At 40.3% G+C, this 20,724-nt stretch overlaps 1 protein-coding gene across 17 annotated transcripts in view; it reads left to right on the top strand.

Moving 5' to 3' along the window:
* Positions 1-19,444, top strand: part of LOC131738039 (teneurin-4) — a 187,817-nt gene extending 168,373 nt beyond the window's left edge. For all 17 annotated transcript variants that reach the window (XM_059030986.1, XM_059030975.1, XM_059030980.1 and 14 more), the window contains 5 exons: positions 1,145-1,380; positions 4,768-5,064; positions 6,025-7,645; positions 11,666-11,808; positions 16,819-19,444. In XM_059030986.1, the coding sequence (XP_058886969.1) occupies positions 1,145-1,380; positions 4,768-5,064; positions 6,025-7,645; positions 11,666-11,808; positions 16,819-17,577 (3,056 nt within the window). In that variant the 3' untranslated portion in view covers positions 17,578-19,444. The remainder of the gene's footprint in view (positions 1-1,144; positions 1,381-4,767; positions 5,065-6,024; positions 7,646-11,665; positions 11,809-16,818) is intronic.
* Positions 19,445-20,724: the final 1,280 nt, after the last annotated feature.

The raw sequence follows: 20,724 nt of genomic DNA, 5'->3' as shown, positions 1-20,724 counted from the left end.
AAGCATTTCTTAGACTTTATTTTTTCCTTTGTTCGACTTGTGAACAAATTGTCAAGATGATTGTACCCTTTTTTTATTGTTTCACCCCCATTACATTGCTTTATAATTTGTTAACATGGAATTGTGCTTAACCTGCACCAGCCAAAGATTTGGATTTAAAAAAAAAGGTTTATCTGACAATAGGTTTCTGCGAGATCAGTGCATTAAATACAACCTGAGTTAAAACACAAAGACCTTTTTTTTCATGCAATCAAATAATTATTCGCCTCCCCGAGGGCTCATTAACTCACAATGGAGTTTAATGAGGGTCATTTTTAGCAAGGGTTGCTCTCATTTTTTTTTGACAGGAGGCTTGTAGACTGACGTTGATAAATGTGGTATTCAGAAAAAGATTAAGAAACAATAGACCTCGAGTACTCCACTCCCATTTATACACATCCACTGATTCACCTGTGTTTTGGGGGTTTACAAAGAGAATAGGAGTAAATGCCTATATCCTGTCTTAGTTCCATGGCATTAGACATTGGATTATGATAACGTTGCTGTCAGAGTCAGTAGAGCGACTTCGTTTTCATTTTTTTTTAGAGAGAGATTTTACAACAATGTGTACAGGTAGAAATTTAGGATTGAGACATCGTTTAAAAAAAAAAAAAACTATATGAACACAATTAATCAAAGAAACTACAAAATGATAGCCAAAGTCATAATACTAGTACAGTATTTCATGTTAGATTTTGAAATGTCACAGTTGTGAATTTTTGTCAGTTTTTCGTTTATCGAAAACTACAGCAGGTTTCTTTTGACTTTGTGAAGCAAAATATGTTAATTCTATAGGGTGATGCAAAACCTTCGGCCATAGCAGTACAACAAGATTACGTGTTGCTTCAGAGCTCCAGGTAAAAACATATGATTCGAATGTCAGTCATACTGTAGGAGTCACAGGGTGACTGTCTGTGGTCTGTGGTTTGCACTGTTTCAAAAAATTCTAAATGGGTAACTATGTCAGGAATATCATAGTTTGATTATGGTTTATCATGTTTTCTTTTGAAAGCAATGAGTATTGTGAAGCTATTTCACACTAGCTTGTTTTTGAAGTGACTTCACACTTGCATATATAACAACGGCTCTTAATTCTCATTCTCAGATCAAGTCCGAAACAGCTACTACATTGGCTTGGATGGCTCATTGCGGTTGGTTCTGGCCAACGGTATGGAGGTGTCCCTGCACACGGAGCCTCACTTGCTAGCTGGCACGGTGAACCCCACCGTGGGCAAGAGGAACGTGACCCTGCCCATCGATAACGGGCTCAACCTGGTGGAGTGGAGGCAGCGGAAAGAGCAGGCCCGGGGCCAGGTCACTGTGTTCGGACGCAGGCTCAGGGTGAGTTACAACACCGTACGATCAAATCAAATGCAAAACCAGTGGGATTCTTTTCATGCCACGCAGTACCTCGCAATGTCTGGGCGTTGCAAGCTTTTACATTGCAAGAACGTTAAAGGGAAAGATATGTTTTACAGAATCTACAGCACTGTACCAAAGAGTGCACACGCTTTTTCTGCAGTGTCATTGCAAAGCCCTTTACAGACCATATTGCACAAGCAGAAACAATGCAATAGGGCACCGGCACCATAAAAGCTGCCCTAGTAACTGAAAGGGACCCAAAGGTATGGATTTACTTGTTCCAATGAGACAAATATAATACAATTTAGAGGACCGAACCTAAACCATTCTATAAACCATTATATAAATACAACACAAGAGCTTCTATTTTGTGAGGCCTATGTTACAGATTTAAACATCATTTTAAAAGAGGCACACGAGCCACATTGTGATTGTTGAAAGGATGATGTACTCAATAGCTAAAAGCTTGCTGACCCGTCGCAGCGTTTGTAGTCTTTGGTTGCTCATTGTGAGGTGCCAGAGTGTCTGTCATTCGTCGTCAATGAGGCTGTTCATTTTAACACCCTTCTCATCTTTAAAAGTAAAAGCTTCTAATGCATTTCAATAGATAAAACCCCCAAGGGTGCAATTGGATGTGGGGGCAGCCTAATTGTTTGAGCAAAGGGCTAAGAGCCAGGAATACCAGCTCAACCATTCACTCACAGGATGACCTTGGGGGTGCATGTCACTTGACCCGTTTGTGTCCCTTCGCCAGCACCCAAACTGGAAACAAAATGTTGCATCTCAGTTACCCTAGAAATAGCTGCTTCCCTGTGGCTGTTTTGAGGTCACTAGCATGTCACTGAAACAGAAAAAAACATACAAAAAAGTAAATCTAAACAAGAAGAATCCATTTGTCCCAGAGCTGTGATATTTGAGAACCGTACCAAGTTGCTCATTAAAGAGAAAGACCAATGAGGATTACAGATTACAAGGGTTTTAGTTTGTTTCAATTACCAGTCCAACAAAGAAGAGGCACAAAGTTTAACTGATAAATAGTTTAAGTGAAAAAATGTACAAAGTTGGATTTTAATACGCTGATCTTGCGAATGTGGCGAACACATTTAAATTTTGAAGCCATACATTCAAGCAAAGACACTGAACAATTTTTTTTTTTTTTAAATGACAAAGCTTATTTAAAACAAGTGTCATTAAAAAGGTGTAGACTAGTGAATAAAATATAAATACATGAATCATTTATAGATAATTGGTCACTGCATTCTTCTAACCAAGGACATAAATCCTACTTTTACTACTGAAAAACTGCCTTACATTAAGTAGTGATTTAAACCTGTATACGTAAAATGGAAGTCACTGAGTCATGTTCCTGATAAAGTCAGCACAACCGCAGGATAAAGAGAGTTAATGTTTTTTTGTTTTTTTGTTACTGGAACAACACTGTAAATGTTTGCGGTATTAACATCTTCAGATATTTTCAGGGAAGCAGGGTCTTTGATCAGTCTTGTATTCCACCACACTCACTCTGTCACTCCTGTCCTCATTCTTTTCCTGTTTGATCCTTGTGATAATTCAGTGTGCTTCTGGATGAGACGAGAAGAGGTGACGAAAGAGAGAGAAGTTGGTAGATAGAGAGGAGGACAGGCTCAATGCTTTTTTTTTTTTTTGCTGTATACACATTTTAAATTAAACAGAACTCGCATTGAAGCCTGAGGTTCTGTGTTGCTTGTTTTATTTTATTTTTTTTTCTGTCACCTCACAGGCATTTCCCCCTGCTGTCTTTGTTCCAGTTCAGGATTTGTTTAAGCAGCACAAAGACAGTGTGAGGAGGCGTCATTAGGTTTCATGTAAACATGCCTCCTCTTTTCACAAAGCGATCTGAGAGCCTAGTGGTTAAAGTTTGAATTCATTCTGCAAGCCGGATAAAACCAGTACCCTGAGGTTGAAGTGTGAGTTGTATTAGCAAGGTATTTGTAGTGATATGTGGAAGACCAGGGTCTTTTTCTCTGCCTACACCCAGTGCAAATGTTAACATCTGTGTGTTAACCCCAAAAAAATCTATTTGGCATATCTCTCCTGAGTGTATGGCTCCCTTTACAAGTTGGCCTGTGAAGGAATCATTCCATGCAATGATTAAAAATGTAGGGCTCTTTTGATGTTTCTTCCTGTGCACCCATGCTCTGGAACATACTGTTTTGTAATTGCTCTGTCAGTCCCTCAGAATTGTGACTTTGCCAGCTGGCAAAAATAAAAAGGGCAATATCAATAATAGATTACAATGAATTCCAGACAAACCCAGGATTTAAAAAAAAAAACCTTACAGCAAAGTGTGATTCAGCCATTGTGGAGGTTTTAAAAGGTTTTAGGGCACTATTGCATAATCAATCAGAGAGTCTTCCAAATCAGACCCTGGTATGCTATATCCTGACCTATACAGAATAAATACAGAGTATGTGTATAACAATGTACACAAGTTAATTCATAAGCTTTAAAAGGGGCTACAACATTTAAAATTGTAATATGTGTGCTCCGTTCTGTATTCTCTATGTGCCTCCTTGCTCTGTTAAATACTTTAGCTGTGATACCTGTAGTACTTAATATGCATTTTGTGTTCAGATTTTTCTACAAGGATTTTGCAAACCTGCATTCCCATCATCATCAACACATCCTATTTTGTTTTTCATTCCTGCTTCAGTCTGGTAAAGATCGTCTCTGTCTGTTCGGGGAGTGGGATATTGATTGGAAACCAAATCTGTCTAATAACTGACAATTCCTTCAAACTCTTCCCAGCCCAAGGGATGGCCACTTTCTAAAAAGCACTCTGTGGCAGTAATCACAACTAGCATTTGGACTGCAGTGTACTGCTGTGGAACGGTAGCGCATACTAACCACATGACAGGCATTTCCAATAGAACCATGTTTTATAGCCAGAGACTCCATGTGCAGTATTGATTTTTTTCTTTCCATTTAGGACAATAGCACAATGTTGTAATGTATTATGGGAAATGACATTTCATCGAAAGGCTACTGATAAGCTGCAGGATTTTGTTTGGTTTTCCTAAGACAGCAAGCCAGTAATGTTGCTATACAATAGACAGAATATGAATTTCTAGAATATTGCTGTACAGTGTGTATAGAAAATATACTTTCACTTTTAAGCAATCCTTTTATGAAAGAAAAACGCCATTTCAGTATTTGGCCAGCAGGTGGAGCTGGGTTGATGTATGAATGTTTGTTATTGGTTTTATGTGTATATTGTCAAGAAAACAAAAAAACAAAACAATATGTATTTCACACTGTCCCATGGTACATCATACAAAAATATAGTTTGCAAAAACCTATCCTGATTTGTTGTTTTTACCATAACAGGTCCATAACAGGAACCTGTTATCGTTGGATTTCGATCGCATTACCAGGACCGAGAAGATCTACGATGACCATCGGAAGTTCACCCTCCGAATTCACTATGACCAGGCCGGGCGGCCCACTCTTTGGTCTCCTAGCAGCAGGCTGAACGGTGTGAACGTTACCTATTCCTCCAAGGGCCACGTCGCTGGCATCCAGAGGGGCACCATGTCTGTGCGCATGGAGTACGACCAGTCCGGCAGGATTGGGTCTCAGATCTTTGCTGATGGCAAGTCCTGGAGCTACACCTACCTGGAGAAGGTATGGTATTCACTAACCGGCTTCACCAAACAGAAGTACTGAATGGGTTTCTTCCAGGTTTCAGGTGTCATCAATTGTGCTGATTTATTGATCATGTAATGTTTATTTTAATATGTCTTACATGGAACTTGAAAAATTATACGCAGGTTTCATCATTGACAAACATTTCTCCCATTAAAAGAAAATAAATTGAGCTAAAGGAGACAATGCCTTGTGTTTGTAAGATAAATGGCACCCACTTAGTATATACAGCTATATAGTGAAAGTCAAAAATCCCTCTTTGATCCCACTGGGTGGCTCAAGAGGAAGGTTGCTGTCAGTTAGCCCTTTAAGCATTAACTTTGCAGGTTTCTGTTTTTGTAAGTGCGAGCAGCTTACCTCTCACTGTCATTGACGGATCACAGAACAGTCTTCACCGTGCTTAGTATTGCAGGCACCATGATGTGCTAGCTTGTGATTTTGAACTCCTTGTCTTTTCATAATAATGGGTTTTAGTCAAGTTATCTCCACCAGGGCACTGCTCTGGTAAAACATTAGACGCTCCCATACTACTGAGGTCAAACAAGCCTTATAGAAAGACAATAATAGCTGTTGTGTCACTGAGTCAACAGCAGAGGACAAGGTCAGGCTTTTAGCTTTGGGTAACTGGTGTATTTTCCTACATTACAATGAAAAGTGGTATGTTTTTCTTTCATTTTCTTTTTTAAAAAAGCCCCTTTGATTCTGTGGTGACTATTGTTTGCACTGTTACAATGTCATAAAAGATTTTATATATTTTTTCAAGTAGATGTCTTTTAACTGACTCGGGCACATGTTGGGGCAAATATGCATTTATATATATGTGGTATATTTATTAATTAGAACTGTGTGTTACCTTGTACATTTCCAATTCATGCACATTACCTGTGTGTCTGTTTAACTGCAAAAATAAGTTGTTTCCCCTCTTTGTTTCCCCCACAGTCCATGGTGCTCCTCCTCTACAGCCAGAGACAGTACATTTTCGAATTTGATAACAATGATCGCTTGTCCTCCGTCACCATGCCCAACGTGGCTCGGCAGACATTAGAAACCATCCGCTCGATTGGCTATTACAGGAACATTTACTGGCCTCCTGAGGGCAACGCCTCAGTGGTTCAGGACTTCAATGAAGATGGACAGCTGCTTCAAACCGCTTACCTTGTTACTGGCCGAAGAGTGATTTACAAGTACGGGAAGCTCACAAAGCTTTCAGAGATCCTTTATGACACCACTAAAGTCGCCTTCGCCTACGACGAAGCAGCAGGAATGCTGAAGACCGTGAATTTGCAGAGCGAGGGGTTCACCTGCACCATACGCTACCGGCAGATTGGCCCACTTATCGACAGGCAGATTTTCCGCTTCAGTGAGGAAGGCATGGTCAACGCTCGCTTCGATTACAACTACGACAACAGCTTCAGGGTGACCAGCATGCAGGCGGTTATCAACGAAACGCCACTGCCCATCGACCTTTACAGGTACGATGACGTGTCTGGGAAGTCGGAGCAGTTCGGAAAATTTGGCGTCATCTACTACGACATCAACCAGATCATCACCACTGCTGTAATGACACACACAAAGCATTTCGATGCCTATGGCAGAGTGAAAGAGGTCCAGTATGAGATCTTTAGGTCTCTCATGTACTGGATGATGGTGCAGTATGATAACATGGGCAGGGTGGTTGGGAAGGAGTTGAAAGTTGGCCCTTATGCAAACACGACTCGCTACTCCTATGAGTACGATGCCGACGGACAATTACAGACGGTGTCTTTGAACGATAAACCGCTGTGGCGTTACAGCTACGACTTGAATGGGAATCTGCACTTGCTGAGCCCTGGCAGCAGTGCCCGCTTGACGCCACTCCGCTACGACTTGAGGGACCGGATTATCAGGCTTGGCGATATCCAGTATAGGATGGATGAGGATGGCTTCCTGAGGCAAAGAGGCAATGATTTCTTTGAATACAACTCCGCCAGCTTTTTGGTCAGAGCCTACAACAAGGTCAGTGGCTGGAACATCAAGTACCGCTATGACGGCCTAGGCAGGAGGGTGTCCAGCAAAACCAGTCACGGACACCACTTGCAGTATTTTTACGCAGATCTTTCCAGCCCCACTCGAGTTACCCACATGTACAACCATTCCAGTTCGGAGATAACCTCCCTCTACTATGATCTTCAGGGTCACTTGTTCGCTATGGAGCTCAGCAGTGGAGATGAGTTCTATGTGGCTTGTGATAATATCGGCACCCCGCTGGCAGTTTTCAGTGGGACTGGTCTGATGATTAAACAGATCCTCCACACAGCCTATGGAGAAGTCTACATGGACACCAATCCCAGTTTCCAGCTGATCATTGGCTATCAAGGAGGTCTGTATGAGCCACTCACCAAGCTGGTGCATATGGGCAAGCGGGATTATGACGTGCTTGCAGGACGCTGGACCACCCCCGATCACGGAATCTGGAGACGTCTCAACAGCAACAAGAACAATGTCATGCCATTCAACTTGTACATGTTCAAAAACAACAACCCTATCAGCAACTCCCAGGAAACGAAGTGCTACATGACAGGTAATTCAGCATTATATTGATAACAATGACTCTATATTTTAATAGCATAAATACGTTCTAGTTTTAGACAAGAAACAATTTCACGCTGCATCATATGCAGGGTTGTTACACTCAATGTATCGGAGCAGAGGTTTGTATTTAATGGAGGGGTTACTGCCCAATGAGGTTTTGTTCCATGTTCCAGGCCATAGGGTCAGATACGGTAATATTTAACAGTTCATGTTTAAATGAGCATATCTGATCATTCTTAACAAGAAAAGGTAGGCAATATATTCATACCAACCAACTTGGTAGGCAGAGTGGCTGCATTGTGAATTTGGTGGTGTTTCACAATACACTATATTCCATTTATGCAAAGGATCTGAATTTATTTACAACAAGCTACAGTAAGCAAGAACAGTACTGCATTCAAAAGCTCTGCTCACCACCACCGATGCAGGCAGCCTTGTTAAACAGGCTTTTAGTTGCTGTGATCCGAAGCATTGCACTGTACCAATTGGCTTTCTAAAATGTGATTGATGGAACTGGCATTTCTGTTCCATCTCCCTGCATTAAGCTCGCTTCCTTATTGTCTCAAAAATAAATACCTTCATTTTTGGCAGGTAAACCACAAAAAAAAAGATACTGCCAACAATTGCAGTTCTTGTTGTCACAGTAATTGTTCACATCCTGTGGTGAATAACTTAGATACAACAAAAAAAAGCCTGCTTTTAAAAAGCTGTTTATTGGAGGGTGTCTTAAAATGTGTGATTTCTTATTGTGCTTGAATTGGGAGTCTGAATGCAGAGCCGTTCCTACCTTCGAAGTGAATCATCAAAACAAAACCGATAACAATTTGCTGAAAGCAACAAGACGTGGTAGATGGGGGCCCAGGGACATGAGGAAAATGGATGATTTTTAAAGGCCTCTATCACAATTCCCTTTTGATATTGAGAGTGTTGATGGTGCAGTTGCTACACATATGAATCACTTCAGACTTTTTAGTACAATAATGTCAAAGAGCTTGCAACACTCTTCCTGTTTTTACACATTTCTGTGCACGGAAACATGTTAGTTGAGGTGTTTGTTTCTGCAACACTGGAATAACATGAATGAATGACATGGATTGTTTTGAAAATGTGTAAACGACTTTGTAATGCTGGAGAAACAAAACAAGCACAATTACAGATTTCTAGAAGAAAACATTGAAAAAACACAGAAAAACACCTACCCACTGGCTAATAATAGATATATGAGCATCATATATCGAACATACAATGCCATGATTTTCTGTGTGAGGCAAACACACTGGTTAGAGATTCATTTAAATAATGAAGGGCATTTTTTCCTTGACTCTAAACCACCTGACCAAAGGGCATTCTGCATATAATGCTAATAATGTACATCATTGCCATTTGCTGGACATTTAAACCTATGGAAAATATGAGCTCATATATGTTTTCTTATCCATGGGTAGTTTGGATAGACAGAATATCACTGTTTAGAATAATGAAAGACTTGCTTGCATTTGTCTGCAGTCTTGCAACAGGGTCCACCAAACTGTATGTGCTGTTTTTCCTTTTGCGTTTCAGATGTAAATTCAAAACTTTTCTTTTTCAAAGTTATTGCAAAGAGAGAAAGGTCAGTGTCTATATCATGCGTATTTGTATCTAATAAATCACAGGAAAGGTTTATACATTTTCTGTCCTCTTCCCAGTTCCATTATGTGTCTTGCTTCTGACAACATTACCTTATTGTTTTGTAGATGCCTGTTATTCATTAGGTATGCTCTTTTCCTGGTAACATGATATCTTTGAAAGGTAAAATAAGCGCGCTGTCCAGCCACATGTCTCCAATGCAAGAAAATGGCACATGAAAATAAAAAAACTACTTTATTTGAATAACAAAAGGAAGCATGACATTCATACAAATGAACAGATAGGAAGTCTAAAAATAAAGTAGGCTGGGTAATCCTGTTTACCCAGTTTCAGAGTTGATTGGTAATTATTATTATTATTATTATTATTTATTTCTTAGCAGACGCCCTTATCCAGGGCGACTTACAATCGTAAGCAAAAACATTTCAAGCGTTACAATACAAGTAATACAATAAGAGCAAGAAATACAATAACTTTTGTTCAAGCAAAGTACAAGTTTGACAAACCACAATTCAATAATACAGCAGGTAATAGTGATAGTTACATCAGGATATGATTAAATAGTGATAGTTACATCAGGATGTGATTAAATACAGAGTACTACAGGTTAAAAACTTGGCAGATTACAGTATTCTGAAGTACAGGATTAAATGCAGTAAAATAGGGGGCTTGATAAGAGCAAAATAAAGCACATTTACATGAAGGGTGATAGTGTCCCAGGATACAAACAGAGGAGTTCTACAGGTGCTCTTTGAAGAGGTGGGTCTTAAGGAGGCGCCGGAATGTGGTCAGGGACTGGGCAGTCCTGACATCTGTAGGAAGGTCATTCCACCACTGCGGAGCAAGGGTGGAGAAGGAGCGGGCTTTGGAGGCAGGGGAGCGTAGCGGTGGTAGAGCTAGTCTTCTAGTGCAGGCGGAGCGGAGAGGTCGAGTGGGGGTGTAGGGAGAGATGAGGGTCTGGAGGTAGCTGGGTGCAGACTGGTCAAGGCATCTGTAGGCTAGTACAAGAGTCTTGAACTGGATGCGAGCGGTGATCGGGAGCCAGTGGAGCGAGCGGAGTAGTGGAGTAGCGTGGGCGAAGCGAGGCAGAGAGAACACCAGGCGGGCAGCAGAGTTCTGGATGAGCTGGAGCGGACGGGTGGCGGACGCAGGGAGGCCAGCCAGGAGGGAGTTGCAGTAGTCTAGGCGGGAGAGTACCAGGGCCTGGACCAGGAGCTGGGTAGCATAGTTGGGGAGGAAGGGTCGGATTCTTCGGATGTTGCTCAGGAAGAATCGGCAAGTGCGTGCCAGAGTGGAGATGTGCTGGGAATAAGAGAGGCAGGGGTCCAGGGTGACTCCAAGGTTCTTAGCTGAGGAAGAGGGAGAGAGTGTGGTAGATTCCAGAGGAACAGAGATAGAGAGATCAGAGGAGGGGGAGGAGGAGGGAAAGAAAAGGAGGTCAGATTTAGAGAGGTTGAGTTTGAGGTGATGCGAGTGCATCCAGGAGGAAATAGCAGACAGACAGGTAGAGATACGGGAGGAGATGGTGGAGTCAGAGGTGGGGAAGGAGAGGAAAATCTGAGCATCATCAGCATAGAAATGGTATGAGAAACCATAGGATGCGATGAGGGGGCCCAGGGAGCGGGTGTAGAGAGAGAACAGGAGAGGACCCAGGACTGACCCTTGGGGGACTCCAGTTAAGAGAGGGTGAGGTGTGGAGGTTGCTCCACGCCAGGTTACCTGGTAAGTGCGGTTGGAGAGGTAGGAGGAGAACCAGGCCAGAGCAGTGCCAGAGATCCCCAGGTCAGCAAGAGATGATAGTAGAATAGAGTGATCAACAGTGTCAAAGGCAGCAGAGAGGTCGAGGAGAATTAGGACAGAGGAGAGAGAGGCAGCTCGGGCACATTTAAGTGAGTTGGTGACAGACAGGAGGGCGGTTTCAGTGGAGTGAGCAGAGCGGAAGCCAGATTGGAGAGGGTCAAGCAGAGAGTGGTTGGACAGGAAAGCAGAGAGCTGGCGGTGTACAGTCCGCTCGAGGGTTTTGGAGAGGAAGGGTAGGAGGGAGACTCATTAAAATGATCCACCCTGATACTGTACAGTATGTATTTAGTGGTCTTATTTACACATGGTTGTTTTGCACAAAGCTGAATTATACAGACAATTTCTTTTTATAATTGAGTGACTTCAAGCAGCATGTAAAAAAATAATGGACATTGTGTTGACATTATGGACACCACTGCTTATAATATTTTAAAACGTGCTTCATTGTTTTCAAAAGTCTGAGTTTCCCTTGTAAAACTGTCAATGTAAAATAACATTTTTACATTTTCTATAGACATTTATTTATAGATATGTTTTTATACTGACTGACACACATGTTATTATGTCTCTCCCTCACCCTCAGATGTAAACAGCTGGCTGCTCACATTTGGATTCCAGCTCTACAATGTCATCCCTGGGTATCCCAAACCAGACACCAACGCCATGGAACCATCCTATGAGCTCATCAACACTCAGATGAAGACCCAAGAGTGGGACAGCAGCAAGGTAATCAGTAGGCCCGCCTGTACTCCTCCATCTTTATTAGTGAAAATTAAAAGCCTGCTTGACAGACTGGCAGGAGAAGTGATGCCACTACTGAAAGGCATTACTGAAATGTTCTAACTGCTGTCTCTACCTTTAATGGAAATGTCTTAAACTGAGAACACATACAGTATTTTATTTGCAGCCACATATTGATTTTACTTTTTTTTTTTTTTTTTGTATTCCATCTGTCAACCAACCACTTGTATGTGCGTAATGGGATCCTAAAATGACCTAGCCTTTAAGTCGCCTCGATGCGTTTTGAATAATTCAACAGATTGTGATCTTATGTCTTGCTGGGGTTGAACTGCAGTGTCCCATGCAGTGGCTGTAAGGTATAGGTTGACCTGTCCACCCCCACGACTACCCTCAGAAATGGGCTGTATTGGATTTACAGACCTGTCGAGCCACCCCAGTGAAGATGATGACCTGAAAGGGAATGAGTTATGGGATACGGATAACATAATCAGCACAGTGACTAAGAGACAGATGTTTTATAAGTGTGACTGCTCTCAGTGATGTATTATACTATTGGTCTCAATTTTATATGCACAGTGGGGGTATTGTTTTAAATAGAGATATGCCAAGCCACCCATATTTAATTGTATGCTATTCGTTAAATTGAATTAAACAAGTAGTAACTACCTTTGGACACAAATTAACTCTGCATTTCTGCATATTTTGGGTACCAGCAATCATTTTTATTTCTGGAAACCTATTTTTGTATATTTAAAAGCACCGTCCCTAATACAGTGCCTTTGAGATATTATATTAACCAGACAAACCAAAACTAAAGAATAGGCTGTTATCTCAGTCTACTGATATTCTGTTTTGTTGTCCACCAAAAGATTACGCCCTGAACTAACATAAGACTGAATTTCGCCAAGCCAGGCATTTAACCAAATGACAAAAAAAAGTTAATCTTACAGGTCAGTTCAGCCTCAAGTGGAACTCTCTTTACCTCAGTTTTACCATGTAAAGAAGAGCGGTCTCGAAAGATAGCATACTTTATATACATATTCAGCTGGTCCTATTAAAAGGTATCATCCAAATGCTTCAAATGCCTGGTTAAACATAATGGCTGTAACATATGTACTGTATACCCCAACACTGCCTGCAGCCTGGCAGGGAAGGTATACCGGCACACACACCTCTAGTTGGCATTATTGCCTATTGATTAATGCTTCATTCCCCCAGTATCCAACGGCAACTTTGAAGTACTTTCATTCAGGATGTAGGCGGTATGTGGGGTCGTGTCTCTTTAACAAGCTGGAGTCAGTTCTGAATTAAAATACGGCAAATAAAAGAATGCCTCCTAAATGCATTATTTTGCAGGGCTCCTTTGGGAGCAGCCTTATCAGAACTCACAGAGGACATCTCTGCTCCAGAAAGCGCCTTTGGTGCTCTGTTGGGAGCTTCCGTAATTATCCTGCAGAGCGTCTTCAAAGCACATACACACAAGGCGAATTGAAATTGCATTCAATCACATTCCTGGTATTTGCAATTTATATTCAGTTTTAAAAAAATAATAATAATTTAAATTAAAAAAAAAAGGACGATCGATAAAAATCTATATTTCCTCTTTGTGCAGGTGCGTGAATCTTATAAAAATCCCCCGATGATCTTTCAGTATTAACTGGCCTGCAGCCATTTCAGAGCAGCAAACCTGGTCATAACTCATGTTAAAAACACCACTGTCACCCCCGCCCCCATCAATAGCATTATAAGCTCCCCTGCTATTCAAGAAGTAAGGCATTTAATTGCATTCCAATTCATTGGTATTTGGCAATGTAATTTTGAGATCACTGGTGTGCTTTTAACCTGATGTTTTGTCAAATGAGCTCTCTTCTCTTCCCTCTCCTGGTGCTCTTAATGGCATTTAAAATCCAATACCCGTCAAGCAAGCAATCTTCTTACCAGTGAAAAGGTTTTGCAGTGGATTGTTTGTTCGTTGGGGTCTCTGTTATTGGACACCATGTCGTCGCTGGCCTTTGGAATATTAAAGGGCTTGAAGTACAAACAGAATATAAGATGATGTCTTTCATTTTCTTGTAGTGTTTTGTGAAGAGGGCTGCTGTGGCAGATCCCGCAGCTTTGGAGCTGCTAGCTGATGAAATAGTATTACAGTATTAAGCTGCGTTAGGTGCTGAAGACTCTGAGGGCCCAATCTTGATCACAGGGCAAGGCACTAATGTTAAGACCAAGGTTGGTAGTACCGGACTATGGGGTGCTAAGTGAGCACAAACAAGTGCAATCATACTTTGCCCAGTGAAGTGATTTTGGTACTATGTTTTGAGTTTTTACACCGGTTTGTAGTTTTTACCTTTATGCAGCATCATCCATCTTGTAACTGGCATCAGATTGCAGTAGGCCAGGGTTTAATGCATTTATTTCTCACGTTTTGACGTGCTGTAACCCAGTACCCAACAGAAATTCTCCAGACTGTATTTATGTTATACTTTACAAAAAATAAGTTGGCCTTAAATGAAAACTGATGAACGTTAATAAAAATAAATAAATAAATAAATAAAGAAAGAAAGAAAGAAAGAAACTCGTTTCTTAGGATTTTTTTTAATTAATTCCAAACTGATTCATTTTATAATAAACACATGTCCAATTCGTGTTGCGTTCAATATGTGCAGACATTCCGAAAAATAGCATTAACATAATACACATGCTTAACAATACATTACGTCTAGTAATTAAGAAGTATGACATTTATTTATAGTAATGTTCATTATGTTCCATATTATACAGTTGCTTTCTGCACTGTGCCCACTATAAGCTCCAGTGAGGGTATGTGTACTATAATGGAAATAATTCATGCTTATTTAATTTTTATGTTAAAACAATCACAGGAAAGGTATGCGCAGTAAGAAGTATTCCACATTAAAGGGGAAGTCATTTCCTCCTGATTTGCTAACCCTTTCTACCTCCCACTTCCCATGAAGAGGAGAGTGCTAACCCTTCTGGTCAACACCAAGCATCGCTGCTTGCCAGTAAAGTATTGCGGTTTATTATAGCAAAACAAAAAAATACCTTTATTCCATACTGCCACTTGGCCCATCAATGACATGACAGGCAACATCTCAAAAGGGTTTGTCAATACGGTTGTGTTCAGTCTTAACTAACATTTCCCTGTGGTGTTGGCCTCAGCGTTTCCAGATGTGTCGTCTGTTATACTGTGAGCTTATTCTGAGGGTTTTAAAATAGAAGCTCATCCCAGGGAAAGCGTGGCCTGTCAAGAAATATTAGAACACATGATGACATCGGCTGTAATGGAGGAATTCCCTCTAGGGATTGTGGAAATCCTAACCCTGGGCGCTGGATCATTTTTCAAGGCTCACTCCTCATGTGGTGGCTTTTTAAGTTGTTCATCAGGCCACAAGAAAACAGTGGCAACAACATACTAGCCAAATAAATAAGCCACTTTGCTGTTTGGACAGTGTACAGTAATGCAGTTAGATGATAATGGCCTCTGGTGACAAATCCCTGAAGACACTACAATACAAGACATGCTGGCATTCTGATTGGCCACCCCTTGTGATGTTAAAGGTCCACACCAATATTCAGGGCAAGAGGCCTCATTTATATACAAAGAATGGCCAGACTGGTCCATTGCAACCAAGATGTACACTTATGAATAATCTGTGCTTTGTGACATCATGTCGTACAAGGATTTGCAAAGAAAAGCACACACTCTGCCAAATTCCTTTAACTCACAAAAATGAGACGAGATGAAATGTCACATGAGATTAAATGTTTTTTTGATCACAGACGTTATGCAGTGTTCCATTTCATGACCTTGGTAGTGAGATAGACAAACTGTGTGGCAGACTCGCTTATTGTTCTCCTGTCTTTTAAAAGGGTGAAGCTCAAGATCGGAGATCAAGATATGACTCATGGCATGGCGATAGAGCTGTTAACTATCATTTGTATTAATGCTATGATTCGTGTAGACTCAAGCATCTGGAACGCTTCTTCTTACCAAAGTAACGCTAAAGGGGGAAAGTCAACACCCATATTGTATCTGATCCCATAGAATCCTTCACTGTCTTACGCATTTTAATTATATTGATCCAATTTGTGAGACGGTCATTGTTAGCGTTGGAGATTTAGATGGAAGCTTTAAAAATAGAATTGGGGCACACTTTGTGATTCAGCTTTGTGATTCAACACTCATACACTTCTGCAGCATTGTCAGATTGTGAATATTTAAATGTTTGAAGTGTTAATGAAACAGCATGACTCACATAAAAAAGCAGTTGAAACTTCCTGCTGCTATTTTAAACACAAATACATTGCAGCAACAAAGGTGGAAACAACTGATAAAAGTCCATGTGGGGAGTAGAAAGGTTTGCTGCTGAGCCACTGAGTTTAAGTCTATATTAAGCAGCATGGGTTTAATTTAGTTTACAGTTAAAGGAGTGTTTTTTGTGTCAGTGTTTTTTGGGGGGGGCTTTTCAAAAAGGTCACACCTAACAGAATTTAATATGATGGTAACTCATTGTGATGTTACCATTTACTCTCTAGAATTTGGCTCATACACTAAAAGTGAATGTAATATAAATGTAGGGTTTTAAGGTCTGGGTTTGGATACAAAAAAAGGGCTGTCTCAAATGATCATACTGTATGTACACACCAAAATACAACCACATTCCCTAAATTAGTAACCCTAAACCTAATCTCACACTATGTCTATCTGACGATACACTACTACTTGTTTGTTTGTTTGCAGAAGTTTTTGTAAATGGTAAGAATTATTTGGACGATAAATATGAATATATATGTATATAAAACAACACTGCCTGCGTTTCGCAATATGAATAATGTATTCCAAAACTATTCTATATCAAAATGAAGTATGAAAATGTAATTATACGTGGTTGGAAATCAAAGGGTAAGGATATATTTTGTGTCATGGTCTGTAAAGATCAGGAACATTAACTAACCGATTGTCTTTGTTTTTTGCAGTCGGTGTTAGGAGTGCAGTGTGAAGTGCAGAAGCAGTTGAAATCCTTTGTCAAGCTGGAGCGCTTTGGGCAGATCTACGGATCGAGCAGTGCTGGGTGTCGCCAGCCCGAGGGCTCGAGCCGCTTCGCCTCTGGGGGTTCTTTATTTGGCAAGGGGGTCAAATTCGCCATCAAGGAGGGCCGCGTCACCACTGACATCATCAGCCTGGCCAACGAGGATGGCCGGAGGATGGCGGCCGTGCTCAACGGGGCCTACTACCTGCAAGACCTGCACTTCACCATCAACGGTCTTGACACCCACTACTTCGTCAAGCTGGGGCCACCCGAGGGCGACCTCGCCCTCATCGGCATGACAGGAGGCAGGAGGACCCTGGAGACCGGGGTCAACGTGACCGTGTCCCAGATCAACACAGTGCTGAATGGCAGGACTAGACGATACACGGACATCCTGCTCCAGTATGGAGCTCTGTGCTTAAACACCCGCTATGGGACCACCATGGACGAGGAGAAAGTCCGCGTGCTTGAGCTGGCCAGGCAGCGGGCAGTGGCCCAGGCTTGGGCAAGCGAGCAGCAGAGACTGCGGGAGGGGGAGGAAGGGACACGCTCGTGGACAGATGGCGAGAAGCAGCAGTTGCTGAGCGCCGCTAGAGTCCAGGGCTATGATGGCTACTTTGTGATTTCAGTGGACCAGTACCCAGAGCTGTCGGACAGTGTGAACAACATTCATTTCATGAGACAGAGCGAGATGGGCAGGAGGTGACATGAAAACCGAGGTTTTTAAGGAGAACATATTTTAAAAAGGACAGCATTGAGGACTACTTGCCAAAGACAGCTGTTTACGTGGCCACTTATTTGACTGTGTTGTACTTTTATTAACAAAAAATATACAGTTGCCGATTTCTTTTGTTGCCATCTTCATACTTTAAGAAGGAGAAGGAGGTGAACTGAGGTGTACGAGTGACTTTTTTTTTATTGTCTCGACGTCTGTGGTGAGTTTTTTTTTTTTCATTCCAGCTTTTTCACGCTTCTGACAAGAAGAGGAGGCCTTTTCATTTCCTTACTTGGTTTTATACTTGAAATCCCATTTCAAATCCCAGAGAGACTTTTCTGGTCACCTATGCTGTTCCTGTCCTTATGTCCATGTTCCAGCTGAACCTATCTACTTCTGTACCTTATTGTAATTTTTCATAATACATTTTCTAAAGCTGTGGTATGCCTTGATCATTGTTATAGGTCTAAGTACTCATATTGATGGACCATGGTTGTCATGGCAGCAATGTCATTGCAGTTCTGCATTCTGGTATACTGAACGTGCTGTACAATCCAGATGAATTCAGTTTGCCACTACGTGACTAAATTAGTGAATTAAATGGTTAGTTTGAGGCCAAGGACTGAAATGACAAGCACAGGACAGATACATACTGTAGTTCAGTGTTGCTGTAATTACCCTAATCTTTTATTTTTATCTTTTTTGGTCACAAGTATAATCAAAAGTCTCGGGTCAATCTGTGATAGATGTGAAAAAGGAAATCTATGTGAAAGAACAGCCAGTGGTATTTTATTCAAAGTTGTTTTTTTATATATATATATATATATCAATACAGCATAATGATAAATGTGAATTCAGAAATGTGAAATATTGTCCCTTCAATGCTAAATGTTGTACTTGAACAATATTATTTAAGGGGTGTTTCCAGCACATGTGAAATAAAGTACTGTATGAACATGTTTGGGAATTTTAAAAAAATGTAATGGTTTATTTGTCAAAAAGTGTAAAGAATCGCTTTCACCCTTTTTAGGGTCGTAATCTGAAAACGTGGCGTGAGTTTTAGCAATGTGCTATATTTTTATTTTTCTGTAGCTTGCTAAGCAAGTTGTTTAAAAAAAAAGTTCCATATTGCTAAATTAAACGCTAACTTGTAAGAGTACACTGTTAACACATTGACTGTTGGGTACAAATAAACTTGTAAAATGATGCTGACACAAGCACCTTCATAGCCTTTGCTTTTCTCCTGAAGGGGTCCACAAAACACAGCCCAGTAGGGTAATTAAACTCTAGAGCCCCATGCTTCATCCAACATGCCAGTGGTTTTAGACAAATACAATGTCATCTGCGCTCGAAACCCCCCCCCCCATGGGTGTGTCAATGAAATGTCCATCCTGTCAATCGGCCACATCACCGAACTCTCTGCCAAGACTCACACCGATCTTAGTGCTTGGACAAGCTGCTAGAAGCTTTTTGTTTTTTTTGTTTTTTTATAAAGCCACTTTAATTAAGTATGGAGCCTGAAAGGAAACTAAGTGGTTTATTTGAGGTAAATTGTGTAACCAGTGTGTTTTCTATTGTGTCAAAAAATACCATTCAAGTGAACTCACACAGATTTGTTTTTTTACTTTGTTTTGTTTAAGTTTTTGTCATCTTTTTCTTAAGTTCTGTATTTTGTGAAGGAAGTGCAATGAAAAAATGGTTTTGTGTGAACTGCATTGTAAAATCAGCACTGAGAACTGCATTGTAAAATCAGCACTGAGAACTGCATTGTAAAATCAGCACTGAGAACTGCATTGTAAAATCAACACTGAGAACTGTGGTGTTGTAACGTTGTACTTTTTCAAACGTTTTGGATTCATTTTGAAAAAAAAATAATAATTCTCGACACATCGTGTTTCTTTACACTGTATTATTTGACCATGTAAATAAGAACAAAAAGAGAAAGCTGTAAATAAATGCAAATGTAGATAACTTCTAGAGCTACAACAGTGTAGTCTTCAGTGAAAAAAAAAAATAAAAGAATATTTTGTGTTTACATTTTTTTTCTTTTGTTTATAATTTTAAAAGCTGTTCGATTTAGAAAGGCAAAGCGGTAAGCACACGTGAGACAACTGGATAATAGAACAAAAAAAAAAATCCACATATCTCATGTATTGTTATTATTGAATTAACTATGTAGCATCTATGTATAATTCCAGTTACCACTGAAGAAATACATTCGAATACATTTTTATAAAAAATATCATTGACTAGTTAAACGCAGTGTGCAAAAAAAACATGCAAGAGCATTATGGCCGATTAAAAATTGTTTTTTTTATTTATTTGTGCACATAGCATATATTGCCACCATTGACCTGATATTGTAACTGCAGTTTATTCTATATAGATTACTTTAGTTTGTCCATAACTTTTAACTTTCAACCATGCGGTATTTACTAATACAAAAAAGAATAACACAAAAGAGATGAGTCACAAACTGAAAAACATTGACAAATATAAGACCAAAATATATTCCAAGCACAGTTTTTCAAGACCGCACAGGTCCCTTCATCAGGTGTGGTTTGAAAGTAAATGTTCTTGAAAGGAAATAAATAATCTGAAATGGGTGAGGTCATGGGTAGGATTTTCATTCCTGGTCTCTGTTCCAGCAAATTCCTTATTATTAAATTGTACCAATTAAACCCCCTAACCAGGTCTGAATATATTCATTCAGTTAGTCATACCCGTTTTCATATACGTGTGTATGAGATAAGGTATAAAGTATGTGTGAAATTATTATTTAAACTTTTCTGAGGTAATGTCAGTAATTATTCATAACAAGCGTTACAAGTAATTAAACACCCCAGACTTAATTCTCTAGAATGCAGGTAAAGGAAGGTGACAGCCTTGAGGAATAAATACAAAGTGAAAATGAAATATAAATGTTAGAATATACTAGATATGGATTTCAGGCAATATTGTATTTTGATATTTGTTTGTTTGATTTATTATTATTTTGTACTGTCACACTCCCCATGTGTTGATTGCTGATTCCTCAGGTTAGCGGAGGAGCCGATATAGAAATCAATATTTGGGGGTATACTGTGTTACTCTAAAGAAGTATTGTGCAGCCTAAACTCAGTGATGTAGGGTTAAAAA

The sequence above is a fragment of the Acipenser ruthenus genome, chromosome 9, assembly GCF_902713425.1.
Source record: "Acipenser ruthenus chromosome 9, fAciRut3.2 maternal haplotype, whole genome shotgun sequence".
Taxonomy (NCBI): domain Eukaryota; kingdom Metazoa; phylum Chordata; class Actinopteri; order Acipenseriformes; family Acipenseridae; genus Acipenser; species Acipenser ruthenus.
The sequence above is the reverse complement of the archived record's forward strand: the minus strand, read 5'-3'. Positions and strand labels throughout refer to the sequence as shown.